The 24,040-nt window shown below is 40.5% G+C and overlaps 1 protein-coding gene across 3 annotated transcripts in view; it reads right to left on the minus strand.

The window, feature by feature from the left end:
• The window catches only part of ZNF182 (zinc finger protein 182), a 30,350-nt gene that overhangs the window by 5,352 nt on the left and 958 nt on the right, over positions 1-24,040 (minus strand). For 2 of the 3 annotated variants that reach the window (XM_035003968.1, XM_035003959.1), the window contains exons 3-5: positions 23,464-23,522; positions 3,058-3,184; positions 2,660-2,755 (exon numbers count right to left, since the gene is read on the minus strand). In XM_035003968.1, coding sequence (XP_034859859.1) covers positions 2,660-2,755; positions 3,058-3,184; positions 23,464-23,478 — 238 coding nt within the window. In that variant the 5' untranslated portion in view covers positions 23,479-23,522. The remainder of the gene's footprint in view (positions 1-2,659; positions 2,756-3,057; positions 3,185-23,463; positions 23,523-24,040) is intronic. The other variant, XM_035003978.1, reaches the window with a different exon arrangement.

Consider the following 24,040-nt stretch of genomic DNA (forward strand, 5'->3'; position numbering starts at 1 on the left):
AGAGGGGGGAGGGTCAGAGGGAGAAGCAGGCTCCCTGCTCGGCGGGGTGGCCTGCTTCTCCCTCTCCCACTCCCGCTGCTTGTGTTCCCTCTCTCGCTGTCAAATAAAATCTTGGAAAAAAAAAAATCTTTTTTACAGGGCGCCTGGGTGGCTCAGTCAGTTGAGCGTCTGCCTTTGGCTCAGGTCATGCATCAACCCCTGCAATAGGCTTCCCCGCTCAGCAGGGAGTCTATTTGTCCCTCTGCGCACCACCCCACCTCCCGCCCCGTTCGTGCGCGCACACTTGCGTGCGCTCTCAAATAAAACCTTTTAAAAAATTGTTTTTACGTGGTTTCTAGCTCTGTCAATGTTTAAAAGGCCTAGAAACAATTCCCTAACATCCAAATTGTGGTCTCAAAAAACTTACCACAAAAAAACAAAACAAAAAACAAAAAAACAGGGTTCCTTGGAGAAATGGCTGATTCCAAGCCAGAAATGGGAACTATATAAAAAGCCTGGAACATCTTGTAACACCAGAAAGCAAAGACGCTACCAAAGACTCAGGAGCCAATCTGAAGGGGTTTCTGCTCACCAGAGATAGGGCAGTTTGATTCATAATGAGGATAAGGCAATGTTTGATTAAAATATTAAAAAAATATTAGTCACCTTTTGAATGATGCTACAAAACCAACTCATTATTTTTTAAAGTGGTAAACAAATGGGAAAACACACATAACTGAAATGGAATTCCTGGAACTAACATATAAGCAAATAACAGATGAGAGGCAATCCTCTTTATAGAAGTATTCCAGCTAATCAACAAGGCACGATAGAATATCACCATTTTGCAAACATTAATGAATACATACAAGCAATAATCACCGAGAACTCATAACTACAATAGACAACCAGGCACTGCATGCCTTCTGATGTCATAGCAGCTAGGAAGTAAACTTGCTAAAAGAAAAAAATAAAACCCTGGATCTGATCAAACTTCAAAATCTAACCACCAATTTACAAGAAAAAAATAAGGGACAGAGGAATATGTTAAATACCATAGGGTACTTAGCAAAGTTCAGAACGTGGGAAACTAAATGACAAATTAACCAGTTACTTAAAAAAAATAAAAGGGGGGGGGAAAGATAGCTGGGAATCATTTGTAGGTTATGAGAAGAATCCAAGTAGCTATGAGAACATTCAGCACCCAGATCCTGATTTCTCAGTACCATTCCCCATTAAAAGGAAAAAATCCTTGGAGAAGCTGCTGATTCTAGGTCTGAAACAGGGAAAGTACAGTGTGAACCTGGAATATATTTTTGTGCTAGAAAGTGCTCAAAGAATGATGGGGTCATGTTAAGAGTTGGAGGAGCCAGCCCGAAGGGACTCCTCCTGGACAAATTGAGGACAATTTGAACATCAAAATGAATAATGACAGAAGACATTAATGCATTATAACACACTGAAAAATAACAATCTGAGTCCATACTGATACTAAAATTAATTCATTAATGGGATGGGGCAAAAGAAGAGTGCCAACTTCTAAATGGAGAAGGAATGGGAAAAAATTCGCCCTTTTTCCAACCATCTTATAAATTGATTCAGGCAAAGAATCCTCTGTGAATGTTAAAACGCTGGGTAAAAATTTTTGAAAATGGGATATTCATCATTTGGCAGTTCCACAAAATGTTAAACATGTGGTCCAACAATCCCACTCCTATGTCCATACTCAAAAGGAATTAAAGCCTTCACCTCCACAAAACATTCTACATGAATGTTCATAGCAGCTTTATAATGGCCAAAAAGTGAGATCGACCTAAATACCCATCAGCAGATAAATGGCTAAACAAAAGTGGTGTATCCAGACAGCAGAGCATCATTCCACCAGAAAAAGGAATGAAGTCCTGATACATGCCACACCATGAATGAACCTTGAAATCATGCCAAGTGCAAGAAACCAGACATGAAAGGCGACATTTTGTATGGTTCCATTTACATGAAATCTCCAGAATAGGCAAAACCATAGAGGCAGAAAGTGGCTGCCAGGGGATGGGGGAAGGAGGAAATAGAGACTGACTGGTAAGGGGTACGGGTTTCTTTCTGGGGTGATAATGTTCTAGAATTAGATAATGGTGATGGTTTCATAACTTGGTGAACATACTAAAAATCTCTGAATTTGTATACTTCAAAAAGAGCAAAGTTTAGGGTCTGAATTCTATCTCAATAAAGCTATTTTTAAACAAAAGTAAGATGTTTTAGGAGAGCAAATCTGATCGAAAGATCTCAACTGAATGGAAACAGGTAATCCAACATGGACTTAGAGCAGTAGTGCCTACACCTGTGACTCAGGTGGGCCTGGCTTCAGATAAAGCGGTGAGAAGTGAGAATGGGAGAAGTGGCAGGGCGTGAGCGGGGACTGGCACTTACAAGACGCTTATCCACCGGGAAAAGGAGCTATGCAGAAACTTCTGGGTGAGCACCAACTTAAGGGGAGTGGTCTGGTGGGTGTGGGACAGGGGCGAGGGGTGTCACTCTTATGTCTGAGGTATTCATGTCCCTGTCCAACAAGATCAAAGGGTCACAAGCTTTCTCCAGACATTCCTGAAAGCCCTTTCAGAGGTCCTCACCCATGGCTGACAAGCTGGCACCTCCTGTCCCTGTCGTCTGAGTCAATGCCACTCACCTGGAAAGCTCCAAAAGGAGATTTTTGTTTCTGCTAGGCATGGCTCTTCTACCTCCAATTTGAGGATGAGGTCTGGTTTCGTCACCTGTGGCCCTGCTGATGAGAAATGACAGTGATACCTCCTGGATCTTCAGAGCATCTGAGAAAGAGGGCAGTGGGGTCTGGGGCAGCATGAGAGACCGATCACTTGACACAGTGGTCCAATGGTCAAGTCGAACCATTCACCTGAGTTTTGAGTTCACAAACACCCTGTTAGGAAACTTCGATCCCTGGAACTCAACGTCCAACTTTTCAAGCAGTTCAGAGACCTTACAAGTTTTCCAAACTGAGAAAGGAAAGGCCCTCTATCAGACACAACAATCATAAGCAGCAAAATTACCTGAGGAAGCCATTCTTACCCACAGAGACCAGGCTGCTGTAGGTCTCCAGCATCACTTCTCTGTACAGAGTCTTCTGTGGAGGGTTCAGGTACTGCCACTCCTCTGGGGTGAAATCCACAACCACATCCTCGAATGTCACGTGTCCCTGTAATTGCACATTCCTTTTACTCTAAAATACTGACCACTGGGTGATGAGGATGAAATGTAGGGAACTGCTGATTGGGTTCCCAGTTCGTGATGATGACTTAATACAGGATGCCTACCTTGTTGGAAAATCACAAACCATGGCAGAAAAACTATTCCATCAACTACACGGAATATTCCATAAGTGTATAGAATATATGTAAGACAATGTGGTATTTGCACAAGGATAGACAAACAGTCCAGTAGGACTAAAAAGAGAATCCAAATGCCATATGGGCACCTGAGTTATGATAAAGTTGACACTGCAAGGCAGTGGGGAGAGGATGATCTTTTCAAATAAATGTGGGTGGACTACTGGATATCCACAGGGGGCAGAATTTAGCTACTAACTCACCATACGCAAAAATGAGCTACAGAGAAATTGTAAATCTAATGTGAAAGATAACACAATAAGGTGCCTAGAAAACAGTACAGGAAAATGTTTTCATAGTCTTGGTGTAGGAAAAGAATTCTAAAACAAGATGTGAAAAGCGCTACTCATGAAGGAAAAGATTTATAAATGTTACAAGATTAAAAGTACAACAGTCAGGGAAATACAAATCAAAACCACAATGAGAGAGAGACCACCTCACACCTGTCAGAATGGCTAAAATTAACAACACAAGAAACAACAGGTGTTGGCAAGGATGTGGAGAAAGGGCGGTGGGAATGCAAACTGGTGCAGCCACTCTGGGAAACAGTATGGAGGTTCCTCAAAAAGTGTAAAATAGAGCTACCCCATAATCCAGCAACTGCACTACTAGCTATTTACCCAAAGGATTCAAAGATACTGATTTGAAGGGATACATGCACCCCGATGTTTACTGCAGCATTATCAACAATAGCCAAATTATGGAAAGAGCCCAAACGTCCATCGACTGATGAATGGATAATGAAGATGTGGTCTATATCTACAATGGACTAGTACTCAGCCATAAAAAAGAATGAAATCTTGCCATTTGCAACGTGGATGGAGCTAGAAAGTATTATGCTAAGCAGAATAAGTCTGTCAAAGAAAAGTAAATAACATAATTTCACTCATAAGTGGAATTTAAAAAACAAAATGAATGAGGAAAGGGGAAAACGAGAGAGAGAGAGGCAAGCCAAGAAACAGACTCTTGACGATAGAGACCAAACTGCTGGTTACCAGAGAGGAGGGGGTGGGAGGATGAGTGAAACAGGTGACAGGGATTAAGGAGGGCACTTGTGATGGGCAGCGGGTGTTGTATGCCAAGTGTTGAGTCACTCTATTGTGCGCCTGAAACTAATAATACACTGTATCTTAACTAACTGGAATTTAAATAAAAACAAAAAAATAAAAGTAGAACAGTAAAAAGGCAAGCTTTAAATGGGGAGATTATCTGCAACAATCAAAAATGATAAAGGGATCTTATCTGGAACATATAAAACCCCTGCAAATCGGGGCGCCTGGGTGGCTCAGATGGTTAAGCGTCTGCCTTCGGCTCAGGTCATGATCCTAGGGTCCTGGGATCGAGTCCCGCATCGGGCTCCCTGCTAGGCAGGGAGCCTGCTTCTCCCTCTGCCTCTGCCTCTCTCTCTCTCTCTCTCTCTCTCTCTCTCTGACTCTCATGAATAAATAAATAAAACATTTTAAAAAAACCCTGCAAATCAATAAGAAACACAAAAACAACACCAAAAAACAGAGAAGAGATGTGAATATGTACTTCACTAAAAACAAAACCCAAATGGCCTATGAGCATAAGAAAATGTACTCAACCCAATCAGCACTCAGGTAAATGAAAATTTAAGCCATGCTGAGACACTCCTACGCCCCCACTAAAAAGGTTATTAATTAAGCAGACTAAAATATCATAAGATTGTGGTGAAATGAGAACTCTCACACTTAGTAGGAATATATACTGGCAGAGTTGCTTGGGGAAATTGACAGTGTTTACTAAAGTTAATGATTTGCATACATTATGATGCAGCAATTCTACTTCTAGGTACACAGCTTAAAGAAAATCATGCATATATGCTCTAGAAAACAAGTACAGGATGTTCACAGAAGCACTACTTCTAAAACTAAAATGTGGAAAAAATGCAGATGTCCCTCAACAACACAATGGGTAAACTGTGGCACATTCAATGGGATCCTGCCTGGTGATGAAAATAAATGAACTACAAACCACATATCCAACACAGGTGAATCTCACAGATGTACCGATGAGCACAAGAATGCAGACACTGGAGTATATCCTGCATGATTCGATTTATATATAATAAGAGCACAGGCAAGGCCAACCTATGATGTTAAAAGTCAGGAGAGCAATTACCTTTGTGGGTGGTACTGATTGGGAGAGGGCAAGAGTGGGGATTCTGAGGTCCTTGTCCTGTTTTAATCTTGACCTTTATACTTAAAAATTACTTTCACCAAAAGTGCAAAGTCAGTTCAAGGGAAAATGGGAGTTCCCATTTCAACAAACGATGTTGGAACAATTGGATCTACATATGCAAAAACAAAGAACTCCAGCAAATACCTCCCACATGTATAAAACTCAAACCTCAACACAGATCGCAGACCTAAATGTAAAATCTAAACCTATAAAATTTCTAGAAGAAAATATAGGAGGGGCACCTGGGTGGCTCAGTCAGTTAAGCATCCAACTCTTGATCTCAGCTCAGGTTTGATCTCAGGGTTGTGAGTTCAAGCCCCATGCTGGGCTCCACGCTGGGTGTGGAGCCTACTTACACACACACACACACACACACACGAGAAAATCTTTTTAACCTTAGGTTAGTCAAGTATTTCTTAGATGGGACAGCAAAATTCAAAAGACAGTCTTAAGAGAAGAAAAAGCCACAGAATGAAAGAAAATATTTACAAATCACATTCTGGCAAAAAAAAAAAAAATTGTATTGAGAATATATAATGAACTCTAAAAACTAAAAAAAAAAAAAGGCAAAAGAAAGATATTAAGCCAAAGAAGATATACAAATGAGAAATAAGCACATGGAAAGATATTTAACATCATTAGTCATGAAGAAACTGCAAATTAAAACCACAATGGGAGTTCGAGACGGCCCTGTGGGAAGACCAGGAAATCGCCTCCTTCCATGGACACAACAAACTTACAGCTCTATATAGAATAATTTTCCTCTAAAAAGGACCTGAGAACTAGATGAACAGCAGCACCTCCACAACAAAAGACAAAGAGACACAATGAGAAGGGCAGGAGAGGCAGTGACAGAACCTCATGTGGGACCCCACATCAGGAGTGGTGACCCCCCACAATCGGAAGAGATCACAAAAACATGGAACTCTACTCAAAGAGTAAAAGGACTGTGTCCCACATCAGCAACCTCCGAACCTGGGGGCCTGCACCAGAAAGCCCCCAAAATGTTTGGTTTTGAAAATCAATGGGGATTAAGACCAGGAGAATCACAGAATGTAGGGAACATAGAGCTCCCATTCTTTTTTTTTTTTTTTTAAAGATTTTATTTATTTGACAAAGAGAGATACACTGAGAGAGGGAACACAAGCAGGGGGAGTGGGAGAGGGAGAAGCAGGCTTCCCAGAGAGCAGGGTGCCCGATGTGGGGCTTGATCCCAGGACCCTGGGATCATGACCTGAGCCAAAGGCAGGCGCCCCTAGAGCTCCCATTCTTAAAGGGCTCTCACGCAAAACCCACTCACCCTGATAGCCAGTGCAGAAGCAACAGATTGAAAAGTGCCTAGACCATAAGGGAGAGAGACACACTAATTTTTTTTCCTTTATTTTTAAAAGATTTTATTTATTTATTTGTCAGAGAAAAAGAGAGCACAAGCAGGGGAAGCAGTAGGCAGAGGGAGAAGCAGGCTCCCCGCAGAGCAGGGAGCCCAATGTGGGACTCGATCCCAGAACCTTGGATCATGACCTGAGCTGCAGGCAAATGCCCAACCGACTGAGCTATCCAGGCATCCCAAATATATGTTATATTTATATAAATTTAAGTGTCCCAGAAATTCTATGAAATTTCTAAAACTCTGGTATTTCCTGGTATAAAGTTATCAATCATATCTAGTTGTTATTTTTTTTTAAGATTTTATATATTTATTTGTCAGAGAGAAAGAGAGCACAAGCAGGGGGAGCGGTAGGCAGAGGGAGAAGCAGACCCCCTGCAGAGCAGGGAGTCCAATGCAGGGCTCGATCCCAGGACCCAGGGATCCTGACCTGAGCCGAAGGCAGACACTTAACTGACTGAGCCCCCCAGCACCCAGCACACGCTAATTCTAAAGCAGCTGCCACAGAGACAGGAACTTACAAGGACTTTATCTGGGGATGGATGTGCTGGCCAACAGCATTTTTGCAATCTCATCCTAATTTGCTGGTGATGAAGCCAACAGGCACCATTTTTGGTGCCTACTAGCACCAGAGGGCATGCTCTGCCCATCCCATGCCATGGCGGGGCTGGGCTAGCACCCCATGCAACCCTCACAGAGACCAAGCCACAGGGAGGACAGGTGACCATCCCAAGCCCCATTCTCCTTGCTCAGTGGCCAAGATGCCAGCAGGCCCGGTCAGTGACCTGACCTGTACCTTCCCACATAATGTGGCTAAGCTGCAAATGGATAGGGTGAGTGCCCTGAGCCCCGCCCTCCCCATGCAGAGACCAAGCCACAGTGGAAGGGCAAGCAGCTTGAATCCCACTCTCCCCATGCAGCAGCCCAGCCACGACAGAGCTGGGCAAGTGCCCTGAGCCCTGCCCTCCCCACACAGCAGCTGTGGTCCTATCACAGCCAGCATGCACATGCAGCCCACACAAGGGACACCATAGAATGCCTGACTCTGGGGGCCCAGGGAGACTTTTGGGCCACATGGAACATTTCCTACACAAGACTGTTCCTTCAAGACTGAGGGAGGTAGCTGTTTTACCTAATACATGTAGACAAACACAGAGAGACAAGCAAAATGAGGACACAGAGGAATATTTTCCAAACCAAAGAAGAAGGCAAACCCTCAGGAAAAGACCTTAATGAAATAGAGATTAGCAGCCTACCTGATAAAGAATTCAAAGTAATGGTCGTAAAGATGCTCACTGATCTCAGGAGAAGAAAGGATGAACACAATAAGAACTTCAACAAAAAGAGGGGACGCCTGGGGGGCTCAGTCGGTTAAGCATCAGCCTTCAGCTCAGATCATGATCTCAGGGTCCTGGGATTGAGCGTCGGGCTCCCTGCTCAGTGGGGAGTCTGCCTCTCTCTCTCTCCCTCTCCCTCTGCTCGTGTTCTCTCTCTGTCACAAATAAATAAATAAAATCTTTAAAAAAAAAACAACAAAGAACTTCAACAAAAAGAAAAAATATGTGGGTACCTGGGTAGGTGGCTCGGTAGGTTAAACATCTGCCTTCAGCTCAGGTCATGATCTCAGGGTCCTGGAATCGAGCCCTGTGTCAGGTTCTCTGCTCAGTGGGGAGCCTGCTTCTCCCTCTCCTTCGGCCCCTCCCCCCAACTCATGCACACACTCTCTCAAACAAATGTCTTTTGAAAAAAAAAAAAATGTAAGTACCAAACAGAAGTTATAACTAAACTGAAAAACACACCTGAGGGGTTCAAAAGCAGAACAGATGAAATAGAAGCACAAATCAGGGAAGCAATGGAAAACATCCAGAAAGAGCAGCAAAGAAAAAAGAAAAAGAACTAAAAGAGTAAGGACACCTTATGAGACCACTGGCACAACATTAAGCAGAATAACATTTGCATTATAGAGTTCCAGAAGGTAGGAGAGAGAAAGGATCAGAAAAATTATTTGAAGAAATAATGGCTGAAAACTTCCCTAACCTGGGGAAGGATACAGACATCCGGTTTAAGAAGCCCAAAGAGTTCAAAATAAGATGAACCCAAGGGAAAACACACCGAGACACATTACAATTACAATGGCTAAAGTTAAGGATACAGAGAAAATCTTAAAAGCAGTAAGAGAAAAGCAAAGTATTATGTACAAAGGAAACCCCGAAGTCTATCAGATTTTTCAGTAGAAACATTGCAGACCAGAAGGGAGTGGGATGACATATTCAAAGTGCTGAAAGGGAAAAACTGCCAACCAGGAATTCTCTACCCAGAAAGGTTATCATTCAGAATTGAAGGAGAGAGTAAGAGTTTTCCAGATAAGCAAAATCTAACAGAGCTCATCACCACTAAACTGGCCTTACAAGAAATGTTAAAGGGACTTCTCTAAGCTAAGAAGAAAAGGCACTAATTTGTATTTTAAAAAAGAGCTATATAGCAATACTTGTATCAGACAAATTAGACTTTAAAACAAAGACCATAATGGGGCGCCTGGGTGGCTCAGTCGTTAAGCGTCTGCCTTCGGCTCAGGTCATGATCCCAGGGTCCTGGGATCGAGCCCCGCATCGGGCTCCCTGCTCCGCAGAAAGCCTGCTTCTCCCTCTCCCACTCCCCCTGCTTGTGTTCCCTGTCTCGCTGTGTCTCTCTCTGTCAAATAAATAAATCTTTAAAAAAAAAAAACAAAGACCATAACAAAAGACAAAGAGGGTGCCTGGGTGGCTCAGTTGGTTAAGCAACTGCCTTCGGCTCAGGTCATGATCCTGGAGTCCTGGGATCGAGTCCCACGTCGGGCTCCCTGCTCAGCGGGGGATCTGCTTCTCCCTCTGACCCTCTTCCCTCTCATGCTCTCTGTCTCTCATTCTCTCTCTCAAATAAATAAATAAAATCTTTTAAAAAAAAGACAAAGAAGGGTACTACACAATGATAAAGGGGTCTATCCAACAAGAGGATATGACGTTTGTAAATATCTACGCACTGAACACAGAGGTGCCTAAATACATATAACAAACATTAATAGAAATAAAGAGAGAAATAGCAATACAGTAATAGTAGGGGACTATAACCTCTCACTTAAATCAATGGATAGATCATCCAGACAGAAAATCAGTAAGAAAACATTGGCCTTACACAACACATTAGACTAGATGGATCTAACAGACAGATACGTAATACCCCATCCAAAAACAGGAGAATACATATTCTTGAGTGCACAGGGAACACTCTCCAGGATGGACCACATGTTAGATCACAAAACAAGTCTTAACAAATTTAGGAAGACTGAAATCATATCAAGCATCTTTTCCACCACAGTGGTATGAAACTAAAAACCAATTACAAGACCCAACTGGAAAAACACAAACATATGGAGACTAAACAACATGCTTTTAATTAACCAATCAAGAAATCAAAAGGTAACATGAGGGGCGCCTGGGTGGCTCAGTCGGTTAAGCATCCAACTCTTGGTTTCAGCTCAGGTCATGATCTCAGGGTCTTGAGACTGGGCCCCAAGTCAAGCTCTGTGCTCAGCATGGAATCTGCCTGGGATTCTCTCCCTCTCCCTGCCCCTCCCTCCGCTCATACATGTGCATGCACTCTCTCTTGCTCTCTAAAATAAATAAAAATCTTAAAAAAAAAAAAAGATAACATGACACAAATGAAAATGGAAACACAATGGACCAAAATCTTTGGGACATAGGAAAAGCAGTTCTAAGAGAGAGAAGTTCAGAGCAATACAGGCCTACCTCAGGAAACAAGAAAACATCAAATAAACAATGTCTTAACATTCAAGGAAATAAGAACAAAGCCCAAAGTTAGTAGAAAAAAGGAAAGAATGAAGATCAGAATGGAAATAAATAGAGACTAAAAGCACAATAGAAAACATTAATGAAACTAAGAGCTGGTTCTTTGTAAAGATAAACAAAATCAACAAACTTTTAGCCAGACTCAAGAAAAGAGACAGAGCCCAAATAAAATCAGAAACAAATGAGGAGAAGCTATAACTGATACCATAGAAATACAAAGGACTGTAAGAGAATACTATCAACAATTATACACCAACAAATCAGACAACCCAGAAAAAATGGATAAACTCCTAGAAACAATATCTTCCAAGACTGAATCATGAAGAATTAGAAAATCTGAAGACTGATTACTAATAATGAAACTGAATCAAGGGCACCTGAGTGGCTTAGACAGTTAAGTGTCTGCCTTCGGCTCAGGTCATGATCCCGGGGTCCTAGAATCAAGCCCCGCATTGGGCTCCTGGCTCAGCGGGGAGCCTGCTTCTCCCTCTCCCCTCTGCCTCTCTCCCTGCTCATGCTCTCTCTCTCTCTCTGTATCTCTGTCTCAAATGAATGAATAAAATCTTTTAAAAAAATTTTTTTAATTAAAAAAAATTTTAAAAGAAACTGAATCCGTAATCAAGAAACTCCCAACAAACAGAAGTCCAGGTCAAGTTGGCCTCCTCAAATTATTCCAACTCTTCAAGAGGAAGGAACACTTCCACACTCATTATACAAAGCCAGCATTACCTGGATACCAAAACCAAAGACACTACAAAAAATTACAGGCCAATATCCATGATGAACATAGATGCAGAAGTCTTCAACTAAATATTAGCAAACCGAATTCAATAAAACATTAAAAGGATCATACCCCATGACCAAGTGGGATTAATTCCATGCATCCAAGAATGGTTTAACATCTATAAATTGATCAATGTGATACACCAAGAAAAGCATTTGACAAAATTCAACATTCATTTGTGATAAAAACTCTCAACAAATTGGGTATACAGAGAAGGTATCGCAACACAATAAAGGCCATATATGACAAGCCCATACCTAATATAATACTCAACAGTGAAAAGGTGAAAGAAAGCCTTTCCTCTAAGATCAGAAACAACATAAGGATGTCCACTCACCACTTTTATTCAACATAGTACCGAAGTCCTAGCCACAGTAATTATGCAGGAAAAAAAAGAAATAAAGGAAATAAATGGGAAGAAGTAAAACTGTCACTATTTGCAGATGACGTATTATATAAAAAAACCTTAAAGACTCCACCAAAAAAATCATTAGAATAAATTCAGTAAAGTTGCAGGACACAAAATTTATATACAGAAATCTGTTGTGTTTCTATACACTAATACCAAACTATCGAAAGAGATATTTTCTTTTTTTTTTAAGATTTTATTTATTTATTTGACACAGAGAGAGAGACAGCAGGAGAGGGAACACAAGCAGGGGGAAGCGGGGAGGGAGAAGCAGGCCTCCCGCGGAGCAGGGAGCCCGATGCGGGGCTCGATCCCAGGATGCTGGGATCATGACCTGAGCCAAAGGCAGACGCTTAATGACTGAGCCACCCAGGCGCCCCCATCAAAAGAGATATTAAGATAACAATCAGATTTACAAGTGCATCAAAAAAAAACCCTAAAATACCTAGGAGTAAATTTAACCAAGGACATGAAAGACATGTATTCTGAAAACCATGAGCCACAGATGAAAGAAACTGAAGATGACACGAATAAATGGAAAGATACCATGCTCACAGACTGAAAGAAATAATATTGTTAAAATGCTGTAGCTAAAGCAATCTATAGATTTAATGCAATCCCTGTCAAAATACCAAGGGCATTTTTCACAGAACTATAACAAATAATCCTAAAATGTATATGGAACAACAAAACATCTCCAATAGACAAAGCAATCTTGAGAAAGAACAAAGCTAGGTATCATGCGCCCTGATTTTAAACTATACTACAAAGGTATAGTAATCAAAACAGTATGGTACTAGGAAAAAACCAACACACAAATCAATGGACCAAAATAGAGAACCCAGAAATAAACCCATGCTTATATGGTCAATTAATCTAGAACAAAGGAGGCAAGAATATAACAATGGAGAAAAGACAGTCTCTTAAATAAATGGGTGCTACATGCAAAATGGGCAGCTACATGCAAAAGAATGAAACTGGACCACTTTCATACACCATATACAAAAATAAGCTCAACGCCTGGGGAACACGGTAGGGAGATTATTCACTCTTCTTGGAGTGCATGCCTGAGAGGCAGCACTCATGGAGACACCTCCCTGGGAACAAAAAAACTGGCCAGCGCCATTTCGATTCCCCACCCCTCAGCATACATAGAGCCATCTGTGGCAAGCAGTATACACTGATGCTGGCTACCTGACTTGCTTACACCAAGCCCCACACCCCTGCAGGCAGGTGGAACTGCCCTTCTCAGTCATGCGTGCCTCAGTCCCAGCACGGCAGGCCCCTCCCCCAGAGACCAGCGCAAACCCCTGTCCACGCCACAACTCCTGACCAGGGAGTTTTTTCTGCAGGGCCTCAGTTTCAGTGAAGTTGGTGACAGGTCTCATTTAACAAGCGGACCAGAGCACACCTAGTTCAAACTTGCCACATTTCAGGCCAGGGACCAAACACTGCCCACAGCAGGCAGGGAGAGCCTCCGCAGATGATGGGCCTGCAGGACAGAGCAGCCAGAACACAACAGCAGAGCTCACGCAGCACACACTGGAGACACTCCGTGAAGTGCCAGGGCCTGGGCACTCCATGGCCTCTTCATAAGGCCATTACTTTCAGAAACAGGAGACATAAATGGCTTCTCTGCCGCACAGAAAAAGGCAGAGAATTGGATAAAATGTGAAGACAAAGGAAATTATCCCAAATGAAAGAACAAGGCCATGGCCAGAGATCTAACTGAAACAGATATAAGTAACATGCCTGATGGAGAATTTAAAGCAACAATAATAAAGATACACACTGGGTTTGATAAAAGAATAGAAGACATCAGTGAGACGCTTGCCGAAGAGAGAAAAAAGTTAAAAAAGAATCAATCAGGGGCGCCTGGGTGGCTCAGAAGGTTAAGCGTCTGCCTTCGGTTTGACTCTCACCTCAGGTCTTGATCTCAGGGTCATGAAATTCAAGCCCCATATTGGGGGGGGGGTCTACTTAAAAAAAAAAAAAAAAGAATTGACCAGAGATGAAGAGCGCAATAAACAAGATTAGAAACACACCTGATATAACGAACAGCAGGCTAGAAGAAGCAGAGGAATGAACTAGTGACCTAGAAGACAAAGTAATGGAAAGTATGTAATGAAGATGAAGAAGAGAGAGAGAAGAATTATGCAACATGAGAACAGACTTAATAAACTCAGTGACTCCATCAAACGTAGTAACATTTGTATTGTAGGAGTCCCAGAAGAAGGAGAGAGAGAAAGGGGGGGTAGAAAATTTATTTGAAGAAATAATAGCTGAAAACTTCCCTAATCTGGGGATGGAAATAGACATCTAGATCCACAAAGCACAGAGAACTCCCATCAAAATCAACAAAAGCAAGCCAACACGAAGATATATTGTAATTAAATTTGCAAAATATACTGATAAAGAAAAAATCTAAAAAGCAGTAAAACAAAAGAAGTCCTTATTGGCACCCAGCTGGCCAATCAGTACAGCATGTGACTCTTTATCCCAGGATTGTGGGTTTGAGCCCCACGCTGTGTGTAGAGATAACTTAAAAAATAAAATCTTAAAAAAATTTAGTCCTTGGGACGCCTGGGTGGCTAAATTGGTTAAATATCTGCCTTTGGCTCAGGTCATGATCCCAGAGTCTGGGATCGAGTCCTGCATTGGGCTCCTTGCTCAGCGGGGAGCCTGCTTCTCCCTCTGCCTGCCGCTCCCCCTGCTTGTGCACTCTCTCTCTGACAAATAAGTAAATAGAATCTTAAAAAAAAAATTAGTCCTTAACATACAAGGTAAGACCCATAAGGCAGATTTATCAACAGAAACTTGGAAAGCCAACAAGGAGTCGCATGATATATTCAAAGTGCTGACTGGAAAAATCTGCAGCCAAGAATCTATCCAGCAAGGCTAACATTCAGAATAGGAGAGATAACAAGTTTCCCAGACAAACAAAAAATAAAGGAGTATGTAACCACTAAACCAGCCCTGCAAGAAATATTAAAGGGGACTCTTTGAGTGGAAAGGAAAAACCAAAAGTGACAAAGACAAGAAAGGAACAGAAAAACTCTCCAGAAACAGGAAAATGGCAATAAATGCATATCTATCAATAACTGCTCTGAATGTAAATGGACTAAATGCTCCAATCAAAAGACATAGGGTGTCAGAATGGATAAAAGAAAACAAGATCCATCTATATGCTGCCTACAAGAGATTCATTTTATTTCACTTTTTTTTTTTTAAGTAATATCTACACCCAGTGTGGGGCTCAAACTCACAACCCCGAGATCAAGAGTCACATGGCTACTGAGCTAATCAGGCACCCCATACAAGATAATCATTTTAGATCTAAAGACATCTACGGATTGAAAGTGAAGGGACAGAGAAAAATTTATCATGCAAATGGATGTCAAAAGAAAGCCAGAGTAACTACTTATATTGGACAAACCAGACTTTAAAACAGACTGTAACAAGAGACTGAAGCAGTGCACTATATCATAATAAAGGGGACAATCCAACAAGATATTACAATTGAAAGTATTTATGCACCCAACCTGGAAGCACCCAAATATATAAAACAATTAATAACACGTGCTTTCTTTAATGTTAATAGTGTCCTTGTTTATGTCTAATATCTGGTGCCCTTGCAAGTTACTTTTATTTGTTGTTATTATTATTTGTTCTTGACTATTAACTGTAAGAGGTAACAAAGTGTCTTTGGTAAAAAAAAAAAAAAAAACAATAACAAACATAAAAAACTAATTGATAACAATACAATAATAGTAGAGGATATTAACACCCCACTTACATCAAGGGACAGAAAATAAACAAGGAAACGACGGCTTTGAATGACACACTGGACCAGATGGACTTACAGATATATTCAGAACATTCCATCCTAAAACAGCAGACTACACATTCTTTTCAAGTGCACATGGGACATTCTCCAGAATAGATCACAGATTACATCACAAAACAGGTCTCAAAAAATACAAAAAGACTGAAGTCATACCATGCACCTTCTCTGACTGCAACGTTATGAAACTTGAAGTCAACCACAAGAAAAAAATCTGGAAAGACCGCAAACACATAGAGGTTAAACAATATGCTACTGAACAATGAATGTGTCAACCAGGAAATCAAAGAAATAAAAAAAAAATACACGGAAACAAATAAAAATTAAAACACAATGGTCCAAAACCTTTGGGATGCAGCAAAAGCAGACCTAAGAGGGAAGTATATACCAATACAAGCCTACTCAAGAAGCAAGAAGAAAATCTCAAATAAACAACCCAACCTTACACCTAAAGGAACTAGGTAAAAAACAACAAATGAAGCCCAAAGCCAGCAGAAAGAAGGAAATAATAAGGATTAGAGGAGAAATAAATGACACAGAAATTTAAAAAAAAAACAATAGAACAGATCAATGAAATCAGGAGCTGGTTCTCTGAAAAAATTAATAAAATTGAGGGGCGCCTGGGGGGCTCAGTCAGTTAAGCGTCTGCCTTCGAGTCAGATCTCAGGGTTCTGGGGTCAAGCCCTGCAATGGGGAGTCTGCTTCTCCCTCTCCCTCTGCCCCTCCACCTGCTCATGCTCGCTCGCTCTCTCTCTCTCATAAATAAAATCTTTTTAAAAAATAAAATTGATAAACCTCTAGCCAAACTTATCAAAAAGAAAAGAGAAAGGACCCAAACAGATAAAATCATGAATTAAAGAGGAGAGATCACAACCAACATCACAGAAACACAATTATAAGAGAATATTATGAAAAACTATATGCTAACAAATTGGACAACCTAGAAGAAATGGATAAATTCCTACAAACATATAAGCTACCAAAACTGAAACAGGAGGAAATAGAAAACTTGAACAGACCCATAACCAGCAAGGAAATTGAATCCGTAATCAAAAAACTCCCAACAAACAAAAGTCCAGAGTGCTCACTTCAGCAGCACATATACTATGAAGTCCAGGGCCAGATGGCTGCACAGGCAAATTCTACCAAACATTTAAAGAAGAGTTAATACCTATTCTTCTCAAACTATTCAAAAAAAAAAAAAAAACAGAAAAAGAAGGAAAACTTCCATACTCATTCTATGAAGGCAGCATTACCCTGATACCAAAACCAGATAAAAAACACCACTAAAAAAGAGAACTACAGGCCAATATCCCTGATGAACATGGATGCAAAAATTCTCAATAAAATACTAGCAAACCAAATCTAACAATACATTAAAAAAATCATTCACCACGATCAAGTGGGATTTATTCCTGGGTTGCAAGGGTGGTTCAATATTCACAAATCAATCAATGTGATACATCATAGAACCATACCATCATTTCAATAGATGCAGAAAAAGCATCTGACAAAGTACAACATCCATTCATGATAAAAACCCTTAACAAAGTAGGTTTAGAGGGAACATACTTCAACATAATAAAGGCCATCTATGACAAACCCACAGCCAGCATCATACTCAGTGGGGAAAAACTGAGAGCTTCTCCTCCACAGTCAGGAACAAGACAGGGATGTCCACTCTCACCACTTTTATTTATCTGAGTACTGGAAGTCCTAGCTACCACAATCAGAGAATGAAAAGAAATAAAAAGTATCCAAATAGGCAAGGAAAAACTAAAATTTTCACTATTTGCAGACGACATGATACTGTACAAAGAAAACCCAAAAGACTGCACCAAGAAACTGCTGGAACTGATACACAAATTCAGGAAAGTCACAGGATACAAAATCAATGCACAGAATCTGTTGCATTTCTATACACCACTAATGAAGCAGCAGAACGAAAAATTAAGGAATCAATCCCAGGGGCACCTGGGTGGCTCAGTCAGTTAAGCATCTACCTTCAGCCCAGGTCATGATCCCAGGGTCCTGGGATCGAGCCCCACATCAGGCTCCCCGCCCGATGGGCAGCCTACTTCTCCCTCTCTACCGCTTATGCTCTCCTGCGTTCTCTCTCTCAAATAATAAAATCTTAAAAAAAAAATCAATCCAATTTACCACTGCACCAAAACCAGTAAGATACCTAGGAATAAACCTAGCCAAAGAGATGAAAGACCTGTACTCTGAAAACTAAAACACTGATAAAAGAAATTGAAGATGACACAAAGAAATGGAAAGACAGGGGTGCCTGGGTGGCTCAGTCAACTAAGCATCAGACTCTTGATTTCAGCTCATGTCATGATCTCAAGGTGGTGATATCAAGCCCCACATGAAGCTTCAGGCTCAGCATGGAGTCTGCTTCAGATTCTCTCTCTCCCTCTCCCCCAACTCATTCTCTCTCTCCCTCTCTCCCCCTTCTCTCTTTTTTTTTTTTTTAAGATTATTTATTTATTTGACAGAGAGAGAGAGAGCACAAGCAGGGGGAGTGGCGGGCAGAGGGAGAGGGAGAAGCAGGCTCCCCGCACAGCAGGGGGAGCCCAATGTGGGACTCGATCCCAGGACCCGGGATCATGACCTGAGCTGAAGGCAGTCATTTAACCAACTGAGCCACCCAGGCGCCCTCTCTCTCTCTCTCTCAAAATAAAGTAAAATCTTGAAAAAAGAAATGGAAAGACATTCTGTGCTCATGGATTAGAAGACCAAACATTGTTAAAATGTCTATACTACCCAAAGCTCAATCTACACATTTAATGCAACCCCTATCAAAATACCAACAGCATTTTTCACAGAGCTAGAACAATCCTAAAATTTGTATGGAACCACAAAAGACCCCAAATAGCCAAAGCAACCCTGAAAAAGAAAAGCAAAGCTGGAGGCATCACAATTCTATAATCAAAACAGTGTGGTACTGGCACAAAAATAGACACACAGGTCAACAGAACAGACAAAAAACCCCAGAAATGAACCCACAACTATACGGTCAATTAATCTTGGTCAAAGCAGGAAAGAAGATCCAGTGGGAAAAAGTCTCTTCAACAAATGGTGCTGGGAAAACTGGACAGCAACAAGCAAAAAAATGAAACTGGACCACTTTCTTACACCATAAACAAAAATAAACTCAAAATCGATGAAAGACCTAAATGTGAGACATGAAACCATAAGAATTGTAGAAGAGAACAACAGCAGTAACTTCTTTGACATGGGCAGAAGCATCATCTTTCTAGATGCCTCCTGAGGGAAGGGAAACAAAAGCAAAAATAAACTAGTGGGACTTCATCAAAATAAAAGCCTTCTGCACAGTGAAGGAAACAATCAATAAAACTAAAAAAGCAACCTTCAGAATGGGAGAAGATATTTGCAAATGACATATCTGATAAAGGGTTAGTATCCAAAACACCTAACAAACTTATAAAACTCAACACCCCATAAGCAAATACTCCAATTAAAAAATGGACAGAAGGTGGCACAGTTTGTTAATAGTTGGACTCTTGCAGGGTGCCTGGGTGGCTCAGATGGTTAAGCGTCTGCCTTCGGCTCAGGTCATGATCCCAGGGTCCTGGGATCGAGTCCCGCATCGGGCTCCCTGCTAGGCGGGGAGCCTGCTTCTCTCCCTCTGCCTCTCTCTCTCTCTCTGACTTTCATGAATAAAATAAATAAATAAATAAATAAATAGTCGGACTCTTGCTTTTGGCTCAGGTTGTGATCTCAGGGTTGTTGAGATCGAGCCCCACGTCAGGTTCCATGCTCAGCACGGAGTCTGAGTGGGATTCTCTCCCTTTCCCCCTCCCTACTGTGCTCTCTCTCTCTCCCTCAAATAAATCTTTTTTTTAAAAAAAATGGGCAGAAGATATGAACAGACATTTTTCCAAAGAAGACGTCCAGATGGCCAACAGACACATGAAAAGATGTGTCACTCATCATCAGGCAAATGCAAATCAAAACTACAATGAGTTATCACCTCACATCTGTCAGAATGGCTAAAATTAACAACTCAGGAAACAACAGATGTTGGCGAGGATGCAGAGAAAGGGGAACCCTCTTATACTGTTGGTGGGAATGCAATACTCTGGAAAACAGTATGGAGGTTCCTCCAAAAGTTAAAAATAGAGCTATCCTACAACCCAGGAAATGCACTACTAGGTATTTATCCAAAGGATACATAGTGATTCGAAGGGGCACATGCACCCCAATGTTTATAGCAGCAGTGTCCACAAGAACCAACCTATGGAAAGGCCCAGATGTCCATCGATAGATGAATGGATAAAGATGATGTGCTATACATATACAGTGGAATATTATGCAGCCATCAAAAAGAATGAAATCTTGCCATTTGCAACAACGTGAATGGAACTGGAGGGTATTATGCTAAGCAAAATAAATCAGTCAGAGAAAGACAAATACCATATGGTTTCACTCGTATGTGGAATAAGAAACAAAACAGATGAACATAGGGGAAGGGAAAGAAAAATAAAATAAGATGAAAATTGAGAGGGAGGCAAACCAAAAGAGACGCTGAACTCTAGGAAACAAACTGAGGGTTGCTGGAGGGGAGGTGGGGGGGATGGGGTAACTGGGTGACCGGCATTAAGGAGGGCACTTGATGTAATGAGCACTGGGTATTATATACAACTGATGAATCACTAAATTCTACCTCTGAAACTATTAAAAAATTTAGATTTATTATGAACTACAATAAAATACAAACAAAAACTTTCCAATTTTTTCCCAGAATACCAACTGAAGTAAGTAATTTAAGAAAAGATTCCTGAAAATGCAAATGGACCTGAGTGTCCCAGGGCAGTACAATCCTAATTTTTAAACAATGTGCAGGGGTCACTACGAACCCCGTGTCACCAGCAAAACCTGTCAACAATTTGAATGTTTTACTTAAAGTGGAAAAGCAGCTTGCAGTGACATCAGCTTTAGAAAATGAAACATCTGTAAAGCATGAAAATACATCTTTAAAAAAAGTTAAAAATGGGCAGAAGACATGAATAGACATTTTTCCAAAGAAGACATCCAGATGGCTAACAGACACATGAAAAGATGCTCAACATCACTCATCATCAGGGAAATACAAATCAAAACCATGATGAGATACCACCTCACACCTGTCTGAACGGTTACGATCAACAACGTAAGAAACAACATGCACCCCAATGTTTATAGCAGCGTTATCTATAATAGCCAAATTATGAAAACAGCTATATGTTAACTAACTGGAATTTAAATAGAAGCATAAAAAAAAAGACAGCGTGGTACTGACAGAGGGTTAGATATATAGATCAACAGATCAGAGTAGAGTCCAGAAATAGATCCACAAATATGCCAACTGATTTATGACGACCTGCAAAAGCAATTCAAAAGAGAAAAATGATCCTTTCAATAAATGGGATTGGAACAAATGGAATTCCATATGCAAAATAATAATCCTCAACCTAATCCTCACCCCTTATATAAAAATTAACGCAAAAGAGATCATAGGTCTAAATGTAAAACCTAAAACTATGAAACTTACAGAAAGGAAAAAAAATCATGACACAGGATCCACAAAGAGTTCTTAAATATGACACCGAAATCACCATCCATAAAGGAAATAATTCATAAATTGGACATTTTCAAAATTAAAAATTCTTGCTCTGTGAACAATACTGTTATGAGAATAAAAAGACAAACCACACAAACTATGTATCTGACAAAGGACTTGCACACAGAATATATAAATAACTCTCAAAGCTCACTAGTGAGAAAACAATCCAATTTTAAATGGGCAGAAGAGTTGATTGAACACTTCATCAAAAAGGATACACAAAAAGTAAATAAGCATATATAAAGATCTTAAACATCATTAGCTATTAGTGAAACCCAAATTAAAGCCATGATGAGATACCAACTATACTGCTAGAATGACTAAAATTAAAAATACTGACAATACCAAGTGCTGACAAAAATGTGAAGCAACTGTAATTCTTATACATTGCTGGTGGTGATGGTGGAAATGAAAAATGATTCATTCTGGAAAACAATCTGGCAGATTCTTAAAAAGGCAAACATACACTTACCATATGACCCAGCAATCCAATATTTATTCTAGAGAAATGAAAACCTATGTTGACACAAAAACCTGTGTATGAAGGTTTAAAGTAGTTTTACTCATAATTGCCAAAAACTGGAAATAATTCCAATGTCTTTCACCAGGAGAATGGATAGATAAGCTGTGGTACATCAATACCATGGAAGACCACCCAGCAATAAAAAGAACTGACACACACAGCTTGTCTGAATCTCCAGGGAATTATACTGAGTAAAAAATATCCTCAGTTTCAGAAGGTCACATACTATATGATTTGATTTTTATCACATTCTTGAAATGACAAAATTCTAGAAATGGAGAATGGTAATTCCTAGGAGTCTAAGAAGGGGAGGATTGGAGAAAAGGGATGGATCTGGCTATAAAAGGGTAACATAAGGGATCCCTGCAATGCTGGAGCTATGTCTTGACCATAGCAAAGTCAACATCCTGGTCATGAAATTATACTATAGCTTTGTAAGATGTACTATTGGGGGAAACAGGTAAAGGATACACAGGATCTCTCTGTATTATTTTTATAATTGCACGTCGATTGATTATCTCAAAAGAACGTTTAATTTTTTTAAAAAAAAACGTTACATACCACATGATTCCTTTTATATGACATTCTTGAAAAGATAAAACTGTTGTGACACAGAACAGATCTGTGGTTGCCTGAGGTTACAGGTGGGGAAGGACAGAACCATAAAGGGATAGCATAAGGCATTTTTTTGGCCTGATGAAACTATTCTCTATCCTATAGATTAGTTACATGCATCTGTATTCATGAAATGCCTTCATCTCAGCACTGACCTTAACAATGCCAAATGTGTTCACATTTATTGTACTGGACAACAACAAAATCAATATTCCCGCACACTAATTTAAAAAACATTTTTTTAGTGAAAGAAAAAAGATGGTTGGCTGTGAGCATCTGCAGGACTCTGTCTCTTGGCCAAATGAGAATCCAAAGTTGGACTGATAAAATTACTTCGGAAAAATGATTTCAAGAAAAATTTCAAGTTCCCTAAGACATTTTATTCCCAAATTACACCTTGACATTATGTCTCCAGCTCACTGAGGAATGCTCTAAGAAATACCGGCAGGAAACCAGGCTGTGGTTGAAGACAATTCCACCATCCACATGAAGACTCAGAAAAGAAATGCCATGGAAGGCAATTCCAGGAAACCTTTACTTCCCTGAGGACTTGGTGCGCTCTCTCCTGATGAGTAAGGTGAGCCAGCTTCCTAATTAAGTTTCCCTCTGGCAGCCAGAGGCTCGAAGAAGAGAAATCCGTAAGTCAATGTTAGTATCTGTCACACCCTAAGTCCTCCGCATGTCTACACTCTAACCTGGCCTTGCCGCTGTCTCTCATTCGCCCTGATCCTAATGCTTATTTACAAATAATTTCCTATCTTATGTCAGAAATTCCTACACAGCTCATCACATCCATGGTACCAAACAAAAAAAAAAAAAAAAGAGGAAGGAACAGACTACATACTTACCTGGGGTTTGGCCATTTCCTGCTCTTCTTGGGAAAAGGCAGAGATGTGCGAAGCCCGAGCTGGAAGAATGGAGAAGTGTACAGCATATGAGAGAACCCATCAGGCATATCTGCCCAGAATTATCTGCCTAGGAATCCCCTCACATGAGCTGGGCATGAGGCCACCCTGTGGAAGTTTGGGCAACCATGCGGTTTTAACAACCACCTGTGTATTCTTGACTCTTTTCCTCACCTGAGCTTCTAACACAAAAAGGTTTTTTTTCTATATATACTTGTGTACTGACCCAGAAATTGTATTTCCAGGTATTTCCTTTAATGAAATTATTCTAATACATCACAATTCCTCTGTAAGTACCTTCATCTCAGCACTGACTTCATGAATGCCAAAGTTAATCCTATATGACTCAAAATAAGAGACTAATAAGGAAATACAAGGGGTGAAATCCTACATAGCTATTAAAAACACCGTTGTATGGAACTGTATGCTTTAGTATCTGTGTACTTTTCTGCACATATATCTAAATTAAAAGTTTTTAAAATGTCACAGAATAAATTAAGCTGAATCACAGTAAAACTTC

This window comes from Mirounga leonina, unplaced genomic scaffold (genome assembly GCF_011800145.1).
Source record: "Mirounga leonina isolate KUSES-001 unplaced genomic scaffold, KU_Mleo_1.0 Mir_101609, whole genome shotgun sequence".
In the NCBI taxonomy this organism is placed as follows: domain Eukaryota; kingdom Metazoa; phylum Chordata; class Mammalia; order Carnivora; family Phocidae; genus Mirounga; species Mirounga leonina.